Source organism: Chiloscyllium punctatum, chromosome 49 (assembly GCF_047496795.1).
Source record: "Chiloscyllium punctatum isolate Juve2018m chromosome 49, sChiPun1.3, whole genome shotgun sequence".
Taxonomy (NCBI): Eukaryota; Metazoa; Chordata; class Chondrichthyes; order Orectolobiformes; family Hemiscylliidae; genus Chiloscyllium; species Chiloscyllium punctatum.
This window is the reverse complement of record NC_092787.1, coordinates 14,474,758-14,490,103: the sequence shown is the minus strand read 5'-3', so window position 1 is coordinate 14,490,103 and position 15,346 is coordinate 14,474,758. Positions and strand designations below refer to the sequence as shown.

Sequence of the window (15,346 nt, the reverse complement as noted above, 5' to 3'; positions counted from 1 at the left end):
CATAGTCTTGATTTATGTTTTTCATAGAGCCCTTTTAACATTAGATTAGTAGTATGATTATTGCTGAGATTATAACAAGCTGTTTTGGCAAATCTGTCATTACTGCCAATTATGAAACATTACAATCAGTACAAGAAGACCTTCCCACCAGTTAATGTATTGGGGAGCTGAGACATTAATTTGCCTGAGTATTTCTGTGGGTGGAAAATCACTACTCTTCATTCCTATAAGAATTGAGCTCCGTTATAATGGTAGCACATCCATTAGGAGAAATAATTTATATCGGACCATGCAGTTAATTAATCTATGGGTAAGAAAAAGTACCATCACAGATTGCATTTCTTTGTGCCAAAAATCTTTGGGAAAAGTGGTTTAGAAAAATGAATGCAGTACAAAGAGGATTATCCTAGGTAGGAGTGCAATTAGTAAAATTCTTATTGAGCGAATGACTGTGCTATCACAGGTCTATTTTCTTAACATTTTCATGATTACACAGGCCATGATGTAATAGTGCCAGTTGAGTCTTATGAATCAAGACAATATGAAAAAGGAGGTACAGTTCTAATACTTGCAGTTTCTGATATGTACATGATTTTAAAAGATCATCGCTTTAATTACAATTGTTTTGTTAATTTTTGATTTGGTATTTGCTTATTCAGAATGGAATGCCACCCTACAAACATAGTGATGGAGTCCAATGTGAAGTCATGCTGAAACATAAGATTCACAACCCATTTTGTTAACATAGGAGTTTCTATCCATCCATATTGTTTCGTCAGCAATATGTTTCACAGCGTCTTTTTCATTTGTCTTCTCTTCATTGCTGTCTATGAAGGTTGAGAGATTGTGGAAATATCTTCAAATATATCAATAACTAAACACAGTTGGAGAGCTCACATGTCCATAATAGTATTGTCTATTTTTTTAAAAACGTTCTTGAATAACAACCCTTGTTTTATAATAATTCGTTGCTGTATATCTTTATTTACACACCCTTGTAAATGGAAGGTCCACAACTAAGACACCAAGTAGAATCTTCCTTCCAAAACTCTGCTGTTGTTTCCTTAGAGCCAGTATCTGAGAGAGAGTGAGACAAAAAAAAGTTGGAGAGCCTTATATTTGATTTTCTTTATCTCCCTTGAGAAAATAATAATCTTAGGCACTCCTTGGGCTTGAGGATGACTTATTTCAAATCCAGTTCATTATTTTCAGAAATGGCTGATAAGTCCAAAATGCAATCTTCAGATGGCCATATGCAGGGCACATGGTGCTTGAATGGTTGGATAGATAGGTTGTTCAGAGATTTGTGCAAGAAGTAGTAGGTTGTTTTGACAGGTGATAAGTGAAACTATCTGAAAAGGGAATAATCTTTGTTAAACATGTCCGTTAAAACGGTACAGTGGAGCCTTTTCACATTCTGATATGTACTTTAATGTTAAATCAAGTCTAACAAATTTTCCCAACTAAATTAGCTGTGACAATTAAGCTAAAGTACAAAATATTGAATACTGAGTATAGAAAGCTCAACCAGAAGATGGAGATGATGATTTTTTTCTTTCCAGTCAAGTATTCTATAGCAGAGACTGCTACACTTCATTATGTTTGGCAGAAGTTGGACTTCTGGGGGAAGAACAGTTTAATATAGATGCAGACATGATTTTCTTTTTGGTGATAACAAAATTATATCCATCACACTGCCATGAAAGTAACAATCTTTAACACATCTCAAATAGTAAATGTGATCAGAACCATTAACTGTATCTGTTATGCCAGGGGTTCCCAAACCACTGGTCGTGATCCTCAATGATGACACATCTGAAGTTGTAATCAGTCCCTTCTCTGAGGCAACAATAACAGCTGGGAGAGTCGACTGCTCAGCCTATAAGCCTGCACCCATTGAATCAGTATCATTACATAGCAAGGAAAGACAGTGAGATTGAAGCAGTCTTTGAACATCAGAAATAACCTTTGCGATAAGTTTGAATAGAACTGGGATGTTTCTGTACTGGTTGGTGCGAGCAGAGAGCAGCAAGTGAAACACTGAGTGTGGGGGAAAGGGGAGGGAGAGGGGCTGGTGAATGTGTCTGGGAGGGAATTTTGAAAGAGGCGCTGAGTGAATGTGTGAAGGAGGGGGATATGAAGAATGGAAAAAAGAGAATAGTGTATAGTTGCAGGGCAGGAAATCTGAGAAATGGGGCAAGTATCTGTATGATAGAGAGAAAGAGGGGCTAGATTCTTTTCAGGAAATATGGCAGAGTTCGCCTGAAACCTACATGGCTACATAAACCATTTTAACAGAGTATTTTTAAAACTCAGATTTTCAATTTATATGATGTGTTATTGCTCACTTTTTAAAAATTCACTCATGGGACATGGGTGTCTCTGGCTGACCAGCATTTATTGCTTTTAAGGAGGTGGTTGTGAGCTACCTTCTTGAACCACTGCTGTTCACGTACTGTAGATTGAACCACAATGCACACAGGGAAGACTTTGACCCATCAACAGTGAAGAAAGAGTGATACATTTCCAAGTCAGGATGGTGAATGCCTTGGAGGGGAACTTGCAGGTGGTGGTGTTCGCATGTGTCTGCTGCCCTTGTCCTTCTAGATGGAAGTGGCTGTGGGTTTGGAAGGTGCTGTTTAAGGATCTTAATACACAGACTATAATAATAATAATCTGAATGTTATTATACTAGTGTCTGGATTATGCTGATTATAAATGGTTAAAATGGGGTCCCATTGGAAAATAGTTTGGGAGGCAGTGTCACGCAATCATTTGCATTTGGTTGCATCTGTGCTGCTTTGTGTAGACCAGACTTCAAAGTATCAACTAAATTGTCCAGAATTTCAAAAAAGAACAGTGTTATATGAAAGGAGTATTACTTCAATAAAATGCCACAAGTATTCTTATTGTATACGATTATATATTCAGCAAATCTATGTGGCCACATCAAAGAAAAGGGGGTCAGACACCAGGCTACAATAGGCAGCAATGATTCTTTGCCCCTTCTCAACTTGGAACTTGGGCACAGAATCACTGCATCTACCCTGTATAGATTTGACCTAGTCTTGTAACAACTTCTAATTCGTACAATATGCAATTGTGTGATGTGTTATCTGATGAGGATTGTGTATAATGCTGCCTCATGAGGATCAGCCATTTCTTGTATTCTGTCATTTTCAATTATAGTTGCTTTCTGTTGAAAAAGTAGATAAAAATAATGTAACCTAGGAACACACCAGAATGGAATCCCAATTTGAACCCCATTAATTTCCTTTATCTTTCATTTCCCACATGAGTTTGATAAGATGTCCGATAATGAATCTCTGTATTCAGTGTTGAAACATTGTTGGATACTTCATTGGAAGTGGCTATCCAAACATTGAAAAGCTTGCCCAATCATTGTCAGATTTCTATTGACACTGGGAAATCACCGCAGCTGAACTTTGGTACTCTCCTCTCCTCCCTTACCATCTAATTGTAGCAGTGATCACCATGACCAGGAACAAAACTGAGCTAATTTTCTTAACCAACCAAAGTGGTACTGAAGTTATTTGTTAGTTAGCTCAATGCCTGTTGATTGCCTTGCTGATGTTCATCGCTTTGATCCAGCAGTCTGTACATGAATGTAACTCGTCCTGACTGTCTGTTTCAAAAGAACATTGTATCCCAACTGGACAACCAAGAATATCTCTAAATTTAATGATAAATGAAGTGATATACATTCAAGAAAACTGCATGCAAAACCTATTCTGATGATTTAACCTGTGCAACTATGTATTCACATCAGAAAGATTTGAAAGAGAGAGATTGCTTTTTGATCCTTCCTTGTTTGTGCTTTTTTTCAGATCACGTCTAATGCCGAGGTTGAAAGAATCGCGTTCTCACGAGTCTTTGCTCAGTCCTAGTAGTGCTGTGGAGGCATTGGATCTCAGTATGGAGGAAGAAGTCATGATTAAATCTGTTCACAGTAGTATCCTGGGACAAGATTACTGTTTCGAGGTAAGCAGAGAAGCACCAAAAATCAGTGTTTTCATCAACTAGTCATCAAGTCATTTTTCTGATTTGCACACCCGTAACTTGGTTCAACAATCCATTTGATAAACTAAATAATAGAACTCAGAACTTTCAACATCAAAGAACATCAGTGTTTTAGAGTGAAACTGTAAAGAAACAGTTTCTGAGCCACATTAGAAGAGTGGATTGAAAGGTTGATTTTTAAGTTGGCCTTTGAACCTACAAATCTAAGCAGATTGCTGAAGTGCTTTGGGCAGAGTGAAACTCTGGTGTCTGAAGGCCCTGTCACAAAGACTGGGGCAATGTACAACTTGCTGGAATAGGGAGAAAATGTATAGAAGGCCAAATTCTAAAGGATCTCAAAAGACTGAAGAGATTATGAAAGGATTTAAAGATGAAGTCAAGGCGTATATTAGTACCACAGTCTCAGTATTTTCTACTCAGTAATAGGCCTCATTTTTTAAACGTGGTTAAATTGCACTCCTCCCTTCACAAGTGGTGCTAAGTAGAGGATGTCTTTTTAATAATGCTAAGCTGTTTCATAAATTTCAAAACTCCAGTTCAGAGTTTTCACATGAATTAAAGTTGCCCACTACTGCTGCAAAGGAATGTTAAGTATCCAGAAGGCAGAGATCTTCTTATACAATCTTAACGATCTATTGTGGAACACCAAGCATTGCAGCAAAGTTATCAGGTGTAATTTTGCACCACTGATTTCTCAGTTTTGAACTTCACACGTATGAAGTAACAATCCTACAGTCAATGAAATTGACATCCAACCTTATTCAAAGGCACGTTATCACAGAAGACTGATTTCCAACTAATACTCGTTGCTTAATCTCTATTTCTGTAAGTTTTTATTGCAGCTGTACAAAGAGATTTGTTAAAAACATTTCAGCCTTGTGAAAGGTAAAGTATTTTTATCTATCTTTTCTAAATAATGTTTTTTGAGCTTACTTAGAATACTAAAAATATAAAGCTTTTTGCAGCTCTTATGCCAAACAGAAATTACTGTTGCATTGTTAACACTTGGAAATTCAATGGTTTAATGTCTCTGCTATTTCTGAAGGCTTTTAAATGTACTATTCCATCAAAAAATCATCAGACAGAGGAAATATGACAGCATTTTAAGCATTCATCCACTGATAGAAATAACAGTAACTTGTAAGTTTACATCTGGTGATGTAAGAAATCTACATATGGAAGTTCTTTTAGTTTTTAATAGTGATTAATTGTGTGAGAGCCTACTGGAAGTGCGGTTTTGGACAATTTGGAGTTTTTGAAGATTGGAGCTCCTAAGGGAATTGTTGGAGAATTTGAGTCTGGACAGTTTGTCATGGGTAGGTGATCCAATTTAAAGGTCAGCTCAGGGTTAAATAGGGAAAAAAGCAAAAGCATGGTTGACAAAATTGGCAATAGACGAACCAAGCCAGGACAGAGTCAAGCCATGTTACAAAGTTGGAAATGTGCACTTTTAATTTAGGAGATACAATTAGTAGTCTGAAACTCATCAGGGGTCAGATATGATACCAAAGTTAATTGTTTGATTCAATTTCAGGTAATTGCCAGGAACAGGAATGGAGTCAGTGTTGTCTAGGAAATTGTAGTATGGAACAAAGACAGTGGCTTTGGTCCATCCAGTATTTACTTGGAAGAATTTGTGAGACCATAATTCGTAGAAGCAGAAATTAGGTCATTCAGCCCTCAAGTCTGCTCTGCCATTCAATCATGACTGATAGGTTTTTCAAACCCACTTTCCAGCTTTCTCCCCATAACCTTTGATCCCCTTGGCAATCAAGAATATATCTAACTCTGTTTTAAATATGTTCAATGACCTATCCTTCACCACTACTCTCTGGTTCAAGAAGTTTCTCATTATCTCCATTCTAAAGGATCTTCCCTTTCCTCTAAGGCTGCACCTTCAGATCCTCGGCTCTCCTGTCAATGGAAGCATTTTCCCAATGTCCACTCTGTCCAGGCCGTTCAGTATTCGGTTCTGAGGAAGGGTGACTCGACCCGAAATGTTTAATCAAATTTCTTTCCACAGATACTGCTAGACCTGCTGAGGCTTTTCCAGCAACTTCTGTTTTTGTCTCTGATTTACAGGATACACATTATTTTGGTTTTTATTAAGATAATATCTTTCCTTTGTAAGAGTCACATTAGAAGCCATTTTTGACTTTGATATGAGCTGTCTGATACTGAGGTGGGGAAGACACCAGGTTGGAATGATGCAAGTATAGAGTTCAAGAGAAGATGGGCACAGTCATAGAGTTGTACAGTATGGAAACAGACTCCAAGGAGGTGACATGTACAAAAGCAGGAAAGGATGATTTGAAGTTTGGTGATAGTGTGTAGGGGGTTCAAATGTTTTTTTTCCTCAGGAGAAGATGGGTGATTAATGACAGCAGATTTGAAGATGGACAGCACCTCTGGTCAGTAAGCTGTTGAAAGTATCAGTTTGCTGAAGACCAGGAAAGGAAGTTGGGTAGTCAGCAGCTTAGGGATACAGTCAAAGGAACAGGAGCAGGGTCTCATTGTGTAAGAGGAGCTCAGAGCAAGCAGAAGAAATAAAAACAAGAGTCGATCAAAGAGCATCATGAGAAATAAGAGATTAACTGGAAGGAAATAGGAGAGAAACTACAGAAAGATACATTTTCGACGATTGGGCAATGGGAAGCCTTTAAGGAAGTTTGACCTTTAAAGGGCAAAGGGAGTGGAGGGATCTGACAGGCAGTTTATCAAGTGGTCTCAGGCTAATGACAAAGAGGCCCGTGAGTTGTTCACACTTATTTGGAGGTGAAGGAGCAGGAGATAGGTTTCAGTAGAGACAGTTAATGTTTTATTCAATTCAGGAATTATAGCAAAATTTTTTAAAAAGTCCCATTCTACTGTTTACGCTGAACATTATGGGAAGTAATTGCACAGAAAATTTTCTCCTACCTTAATAAAAGAGACTGTCTCACTGAAATGCTTTTTTTTCTCAATCTTTATTTCTCATTAATACCAAAATAGAGTTGTCCATTGATGAATTAAATGTGATATTTTATCATTTTTCTTTGCACGGTTTTCTATCTTCCTGGGAGTGTGCAGTCCAGACTCTAGACTTTTCCATAGCTGGCAACTGTCCCAGTCCTCCTGAAACTGTCGTAGGGCAATGTTAAAATATTTTTAATGCCTATATACAGTTGAATGATTTGATAACATCTGAAGCTCTATCCAGTAGTGGACTAATGATCAGGACAGAATAAAACAGTCCTACCAGCATGGATCCCTTACCTAACAACGTCAGGAAGTCAATCATTGTATAATTCGGGACTGGCACCCAACTGCATACCCTCCTTCATGTTGCAAGAAAAAACAAACTGGTGAAATTTTTTTTCATATTTTATCTATGTGATTCTTATGGTCTTACGCATGTGGAAAAAATAATAATCTTTCGTATGTGTTCATAGACAGTTGGAAAGAAGAGTTTCTATCAATACAGTAAAACAATTTAAGTAGTAAATAATATTGAATATGTATGTGTAGCAGTTGCATTTCTCATGCATACTATATTACATTTAAAAAATCTACACTTGAATGTAACCCATAATTCTAGTGATTTATCAATTCGTGTAAATATTTAATATCTCTTAAGCATATTACAATTTTCCTCAGACCTGTTCCAGTTGCCTAATTGCATATTCAAAAAACATTTTCTCTGCTACATTTATGTGTATACAGATGCTGGAGATTAGACTCGAGAGTGTCATGCTGGAAAAACAGGAGGTCATGTAGCATCTGAGGGGCAGGAGAATCAACGTTTCGAGCATAAGCCATTCATCAGGAATGAGGCTTCATTTCTGATGAAACGCTTGTGCCTGAAATGTCGATTCCCCTGCTCCTCAGATGCTGCCTGACCTGCTGTGCTTTTCCAGCACCACACTCTCGACACAGAATCATATAGTAGACTTAACATCAATACAAAGGAATTTTTAATTTATAGGTCTTTTGCTTGAAGGGTCAGACATATAATTTACACTAGATCTGGAGCACTTCTTAAGATGCACCATATTCTAGGTTTTGCAAGATTGATCGGTGTACATATTCCCAATTCAAAAAACTTTAGGTCTCTTACTGTGACTTATTAAAGTGTTTTTTTTCCAAATACTCCCTCAGGAGTACCTCAGGCATGATACTCTGATTCTTATTAGAAAGGCTAAGGTTTAATCACTATGTAACTTGAAATTTAAGCACATTGAAAGCCCAAAGATCATGAAGCAGAGATTCCTTATTCCACTGGCAGCAGGGCTTTACAAAGCGGGAGTGTGCTGGGCCCATAACCCAGAGGTCAATGGATTGAAACCATCCTCTGCTATGGACGGTATGGTGGCTTAGTGGTTAGCACTGCTGCCTCAGAGCCAGGGACCCAGGTTTAATTCTAGCCTAGGACAACTGTCTGTGCGGAGTTTGCACATTCTCCCCGTGCCTGTGTGGATTTCTTCCCACAGTCCAAAGATGTGCAGATTAGGTTAATTGGCCATGCTAAATAGCCTGTAGCATTCAGTGCATTAGTCAGGGGTGAATGTAGGGGAATCTGGGTGAGTTGGTCTTCGGAGGGTCGGTGTGGACTTGATGGGCCGAAGGGCCTGTTTCCACACTGTAGGGAATCTAATCATCATGAAGAAAAATTAGGATTTGAACATCTGGTTGTGTAAACCCTTTAACTGTCTGATCCTTTTCCCCAGCAGGTTACCCTCCCCAAAGATCCTTCCAAGAGGATCTTTTGACTGCCCCAGCTACCCTGCTTGGAGCATTCCCTTACTTTGACATTTGTTGCTGGACTTCCTCGTGCAGCTGCCCTGTTCACTGACCTTTCTCACCAATATCACTTGGAAGTTGTTTTACACACTTCCCTGTTTGAGAAATGCTGTCCTTGTAACTACATGTGGCTCACAATGACTGTTTGATAAGCAGGTTTGGTGTGCCATGGCAACTAGAATGTGATCATGGCAACTGATAACGGTTCGGCTGATATCCAGCATTTGCATTTGCTCGAGAGAAATTTCTCAGCCTCTCATCCTTCATGGCACCTTTCAAAAGATCCAGTCTCTGTGGCATATCACCCACATTGGGGTCTAGGTCAGTCAGCTTTCCCTGAAGCAGGTCATTAGCAGCACCTGTTTCTTCAGTTTTTGCCTCTGGGAAGGGTCTGCTTGCATGTTTTCCAGGCTTTCCCACACTGGATACACCCCTTGGATTCATGACACTCGCAGATCACTTCACAATCCTTGATCGCTGTCTGACACCACTCAAGCCATCTCGGAGTGGAGTCATATCGCATAGAAACAGGCTGTTTGCTCCACAATGTCTATGTCAGCTATCGAGCAACAGACTACACTAGTTCCCTTTTCCTGCACTTGGTCCATAGCCTACTGTGCCCTGCCATTTTAAATGCTCATCCAGATGCTTCTTAAACGTTACAGGAGTACCTGCCTCCACCACCGTCTTAGGTAGTTCCATATTTCTACCACCCGCTGGGTGACTTTCATTTTTCTCAGAAATCCTCCAAACCATTTACTTCTCTCTGTGAACTTATGCCCTTGGGTCTTGGACATATCTTCTGTGGGGAAAAGAATCTCTCTATCTCCCCTGTTTACGTTTCTCATAATTTTATATACCTCAATTAGATCCCCCCCTTAGCCTCTTCTGCTCCAAGAGAAACAAATCCAACCTATCCAATTTCTCCTCATAACTGAGACTTTTTATTGCAGGCAACATCCTAGTGAATCTCCTCTACACCCTCTCCAGTGCAGTCACATCCTTCAGATAGTGTGGTGACCAGAAACACAATATTCCATCAAGACCTAACCATGTTTTATAAAGTTGTAACAAATCTTCTTTGCTCCTATATTCTAAGTCCTGGCTGATGAAAGCAGGCATCCCATATACCTTCTTTACCATTCTAGCTACCTATGCTGACACCTTCAGGGATCTGTGAATTAAGGCCCCTTTGTTCCTCAGTACTCCCAAGGGATCTATCATTCATTGTGTATATCCTTCACTTATTAGACCCCTCAAAATGCATCACTGTGGATCTTGTTCTCAACGTTGTGCCTATGAAACCAATACGGAACACTGAAACAGACAAACTAGTCTTGTACTAATCCTCTGGCAAGAAGTGAAGGTTTTTGAACATGGGTGAGAATGGCCTGCATGAACTTGAAAACGTTTGAGAGTTCTATCACTACTGGATAAAATCCATTGCAAAGAATGTCTATACATTTCTTGATGACCAGCGATTCCATGCTGGGGAACTTGCTTCCCTGCTTCATCATCCATTAAGGCTGATGCCATTGAATGACGTCATCACCTCCAAGGGTACAGCGACCAGGTCCTTCACATTGCTTGTGCTCATAAAACCTGTCCAGTAGCTGCGTCGCTTACTGTTGTCCCCAAAATCCTTGTCAGCAGCTCAAAGATCCATAGCAGATGTTACTGAAAATCTGTATCTCTTCCCAATATTCCCCAATGGGCTTCCCCACAGAGATATTTCATCTTGAATGCAGCCTACTCATTTACGTTGAGGTCCTTGCATGTCATAACCAGCTTTGGGTCCTAAATCCATCTTTCAATCATTGGATCATTGTGTGTTTCCAGTCTTTCCTCAAATATATCCAGTTTTGTACTCTTTAACAATTAGGCATACTGTTTCCATCGTACATAGTATCAAGAAAATACATCGGTGGAGCCTCTCCCCAAGTTTGGCCTAAAGTTTCAATTTCTTGTGCTGATGCCTGGGTCTTAACTAATACCAGTGCGGTTTCAGCTTCCTTTGTGGAACATGCTGCTTTCAGTTCCTCTAGTATCAACTCCATCTTGACTAAGCATCTGTCAACTTCGTCTACCACACCTCTATGCTGTGGAATCCTGCTGATTATGCCAGAAATGTACCATGCAGTTTTAACACATGGCCAGCTGAAAGGTCATGAAGTAGGATTATTTATTCCATTGACATCCAGCCAATACAAACATGAAGGAAAATGTAAGATTCTACAAGGAACACGCAAGGAAACAGTATGTGCTGGATTCAAGCCTGTGGTTTACATCTGGTTGACAAAATCCTGTCTCTGTCTGATCCTTCTCCCCATCTAGCCTCCTTCCCCAAGACATCCTTTTCTCTAGGGGTCCATTCAACTCCCCTATCTGTCCTGATCAGTGCCCTCCATTCCTTCTGATGCTAGAGGTTCAGCTAAACCGAGTTTTTACTGTCTGTCAGCAAGAGTAGTGGTTTGGACTAATGGCCTAACACGTTTGAATAGTAGCTGGGGCATTTAAATTAAGTTAATTAAACAATTCTGGAATTATAAAGCTCATCACAGTACTGGTGACCATGTTATAAAAATGCAGCTGGTTCACTAATGTCCTTTATGAAGGAAATCTGCTTTCATTTTCCAGTCTGGCATATGTGCGATTCCAGATCCTCATTAATTTGGTTGACTCTGAACTGCTTTCTGAAATGGCCTTATGAAGATCCTCATTTGTATTAAAGAAGGTGACTCACCATTATTTTCTCAAGGGCAATTAGGGATGAGTAATAAATTATGGCCTTAGTAGTACACTACATTCCATGAATAAATGTAAAATAAAGTCAAGAGGCCCAATTCTTATTCGCAAAATGGGGCCTCTCCTCCATAATTTCAATAAGCTACGAGCATTCATTGAAACCTGCCAGGCAACTCCCAGAAATAAGCTAGAGCTTATTAAAAATAATGCTCGTTCAACAAGTTGGTAATTGTTAGGGCCCTTTCGTTTATTGCTAATCATACAATATTGCAGTACAATTCATAAGAAAACCAGAACTTCTCAAGGTGAGTATTGAATGAAGAATTGTATATGTGTACAAAATAAGTAATTAAGTTCACTAATACTTGCTAATATTGCAATCCTCTGAGGTTAGTCCACTTTTTAAGCACACGCATTTTTTGAGAAAAACATGTAAAGTACCCTGAGGGCAGACCTTAATTTCTTGCTTACACACTGTTGTTCAGTATGGATTATGTCTGTCAGACTATTTTAGTGCTCAGTTGACTATGATAATACTTTGTAACATTCTGTATGTATTAATAAGCATCCCAGGTCACCCATGTTATTACTTCCATGTTATTACTTCCATGTTATGGGAGTGGGTTAATTGTATTCTAAGAGTCTACACTTCAACCAAATCTTCTGCTGCATTTGTGTTATTGAGGTCAGTATGGATGTTTTTAAAAAAACTAAAGATCTCCAGACCATAGAATAACTGAAGCAAAACTATCAGTCTCCTCAAACAATGGTTTGTAGCACCTTTACAGTTTCATAGTTCAGAGGATGACAAGAATGGACTTTGGCTTGGTGCCATTCCTGCTTTGATGATGTGGCAGTTTGGATACAAAAGACCTATTTTTCATTATTTTGAACATGTTCTATGTGGAGTTATTAAATTCAAATATATTAACTGATTAACGTTGCATTATTTATTGTAATTCTAACTTGTGAATGTTTTGAAGACTACGCTACCTCCATTTTTAAATAACGTTTAGCAGTAATTTTGTGAAACTGCAGATCATTCAAATAAAATTCCATACATTTCAAATTTAATATTTGTATCTTAATAAGAAGGATGAGTCACTAATCAGCAACACCTACTATTTTATTGCATCATGACATCAAAGGATTTGTTTTCAAATAAAAATTCCCTCTATTTTGAAATCTAATTAATGCTTTTGTTGTCATTGTGAAATGACACCCTTGTTGTTGAAATGTGTCCATGTAACCAAAGTGACAGTTATTGTCTATTGAGCAAAATGCGGCACACTCAACCTGGGCAGTTTTTTATGAAATTGTTAAATACCTTCCAAGAATAACAACTTTGCCCAAGTTGAAATTATTCATCTATAAGTATATTTTTTGATCTCTGACATCTCAAGTAAACCTAAGTTTGTCCTTACCCAAAATGTGCATGCGCCCTATCAGAAGAAAAATTCCTCAGGAGGAGGAGGAACGTACACTATTTACTTCCCTAACAAAGTAATTCTACAACCAGATCTCCTCGATTCTGTTATTGCTGTCACTCTCAAATGAGATCTCGTAACTTAGTTACTGAATGAACTTGAATTCCTTTTGATTTATATGACAAAAAGGTATGGGCAGCTGATTGCCTATGTGTTTCACATTAGATGAAAACATTTTAATATTTCATAATGGGAGCTTACTGACAGATTATGTGGAAGACAAATTGAATTCAAATAATACTGGGAAATTAATTTATCATTAATGCAGGTGACAACTTCAACAGGCAGCAAATGCTTCTCATGTCGTTCAGTAGCAGAAAGGGATAAGTGGATGGAAAATCTACGCCGTGCAGTACAGCCAAATAAGGTAAAAAGAAAACTGACTACAAGGTTCAATGGTATTGTTGCTTGCCTTATAAATGAAAACAAAATGGTGCAGATGCTAGAAACTGGAAATACAAACATGAAGTGCTAGAGAAACTCATCAGATCTGACTATATCTATGGGAAGAAAGAAAATTAATGGTTGAAGTTCAATATGTCTCTTCTTAAAAACTGAAGAGAAAGTTAGAGAAGTGATGGATTTATGCCCATTTATATAAAACCCATCATTTGTTTAACTTTCTATAGTACAAAAGAACAGTCATTTTTGGACTTGCTGTGCTAACTATGTTTCTCTTTCCAGAGATTCTATTAGACCCGAGTTTCTCCACAACTTTCACTTTTTATTGCCGCCTTATAAAGTTCAATTTTGAGTATCAATTTGCAATTTTTCTTTTAAATGAGCTTTACACAGAGCAGTGTTTCAGACTTTCATAAAACTATCAAATGGATTTCCATGAAAGTTCCAGAAATGATTTTCTGTATTCTGTGACTCAGTTTAGTTGCCCTTTTGAACTAAGATATGGTACATCCTATTTGCCTGTATGCTGTCCTGCTTTGTGACCATATTACTTCTCAATCCATGAAGCCTTGGAGATCTTCTATGAGTGTGAATATTGCCATTATAATAATTAAATTGTTGCTTCTACAAGCAAAACACAGTTAGCACAAAACATTTTTAAAAACTCATCGTTTTAGACCTTCCACTTTAGTTCAGATGGTTGTAGAGTGACTAACAGCTGAGAGAAGCTGTACATGTTCTTGTACAGTCAGTTCTGATATAACACGATAGTTGCATTCTTGTGCGATCGCATGTTATAAGATAATCACGCAATAGCCATACCATTTAAACTAATGGAGCTGGAATCGTGTTATAGCCAATACAGGTAAGGAAAGTTCTCATTCTACAAATAATAGTCTAAATTCTTCAATCCTGTTAAAGCCAATTTGTGTTGAAGAAACACATGTTATAGTAGAACCAACTGTTGTCTGGTGACTAACATTTCATATTAGCCTGAATTCTGCATCAATTAGTGACTTTGAAACTGTCAATGTTAATCATTATTACCCTGTACAACTGATGCTGCTTCTGGAATCCACATGTTCAGTTATATGTGTAATCCTGAGGTTGCTATCCATGGTCATCATATTCTTCATAAGGTGCACTGTTGAGATTCCATGCAGAATGTAATTGTTTGGATGTCATTGAATTTCACAGTTATGCTTTTAAATATTTTAATCAACCTGTTGAGAGATATTATGACACACTTCTAAAGCAGGTGGGATGCAAACCTGGCTCTCTCGACTCAGAGATAAGGTTGCTACCACTAGACCCCCTCCCAGATGTAGATATTTTCTAACCAACCTAATCAGGGATGTGTGATAATATCTGTGGAGCAAGTGGAACTTGAACCTGGGTTTCCTGCCTTAGAGGTGGGGGATTACAGCTGCACCACAGGAGCTCTCAACGTACCTTTTGTTATGCTTTTAGGCTTTCTGTACCAATCCTTGTAAATATTATCCCTTGTTAACTATATATCTGGGTTTTAATGCCATGCTAAGTTTAAAGTTGTTGCTAACAGCCTCACAAATTTCATAAAGGTTTAGTATAATGTTTTTTTGTTTTTGTACTCAAAACTTCTATTTTTGAAGCCCACGATCCCACATGCTTTGATAGTTATTCTCTCAGTATGTGGATTCCAGAAGCAGCATCAGTATGTCCTTACACCTTCTATTCACATGAAGCTCCCAAGTTCCTCTATCCCAAGACACTACTTAGATCTTGGGCATTAGGTCAGATTGCTTCTCCCTCTGGTTAGATGCATCATTTCACACTCCTGCATATTCAATTTCATCTCATGTTCAGTAATTAGAAAGTAGACAGATACAAAAACACTGGTGCTGTGAATTATG

The 15,346-nt window shown here is 38.3% G+C and overlaps 1 protein-coding gene across 8 annotated transcripts in view; it reads left to right on the top strand.

Annotated features, from left to right (window-relative positions):
• Positions 1-15,346, top strand: part of LOC140469406 (disabled homolog 2-interacting protein-like) — a 705,419-nt gene that overhangs the window by 588,119 nt on the left and 101,954 nt on the right. For all 8 annotated transcript variants that reach the window (XM_072565892.1, XM_072565890.1, XM_072565891.1 and 5 more), the window contains 2 exons: positions 3,849-4,002; positions 13,321-13,419. In XM_072565892.1, the coding sequence (XP_072421993.1) occupies positions 3,849-4,002; positions 13,321-13,419 (253 nt within the window). The remainder of the gene's footprint in view (positions 1-3,848; positions 4,003-13,320; positions 13,420-15,346) is intronic.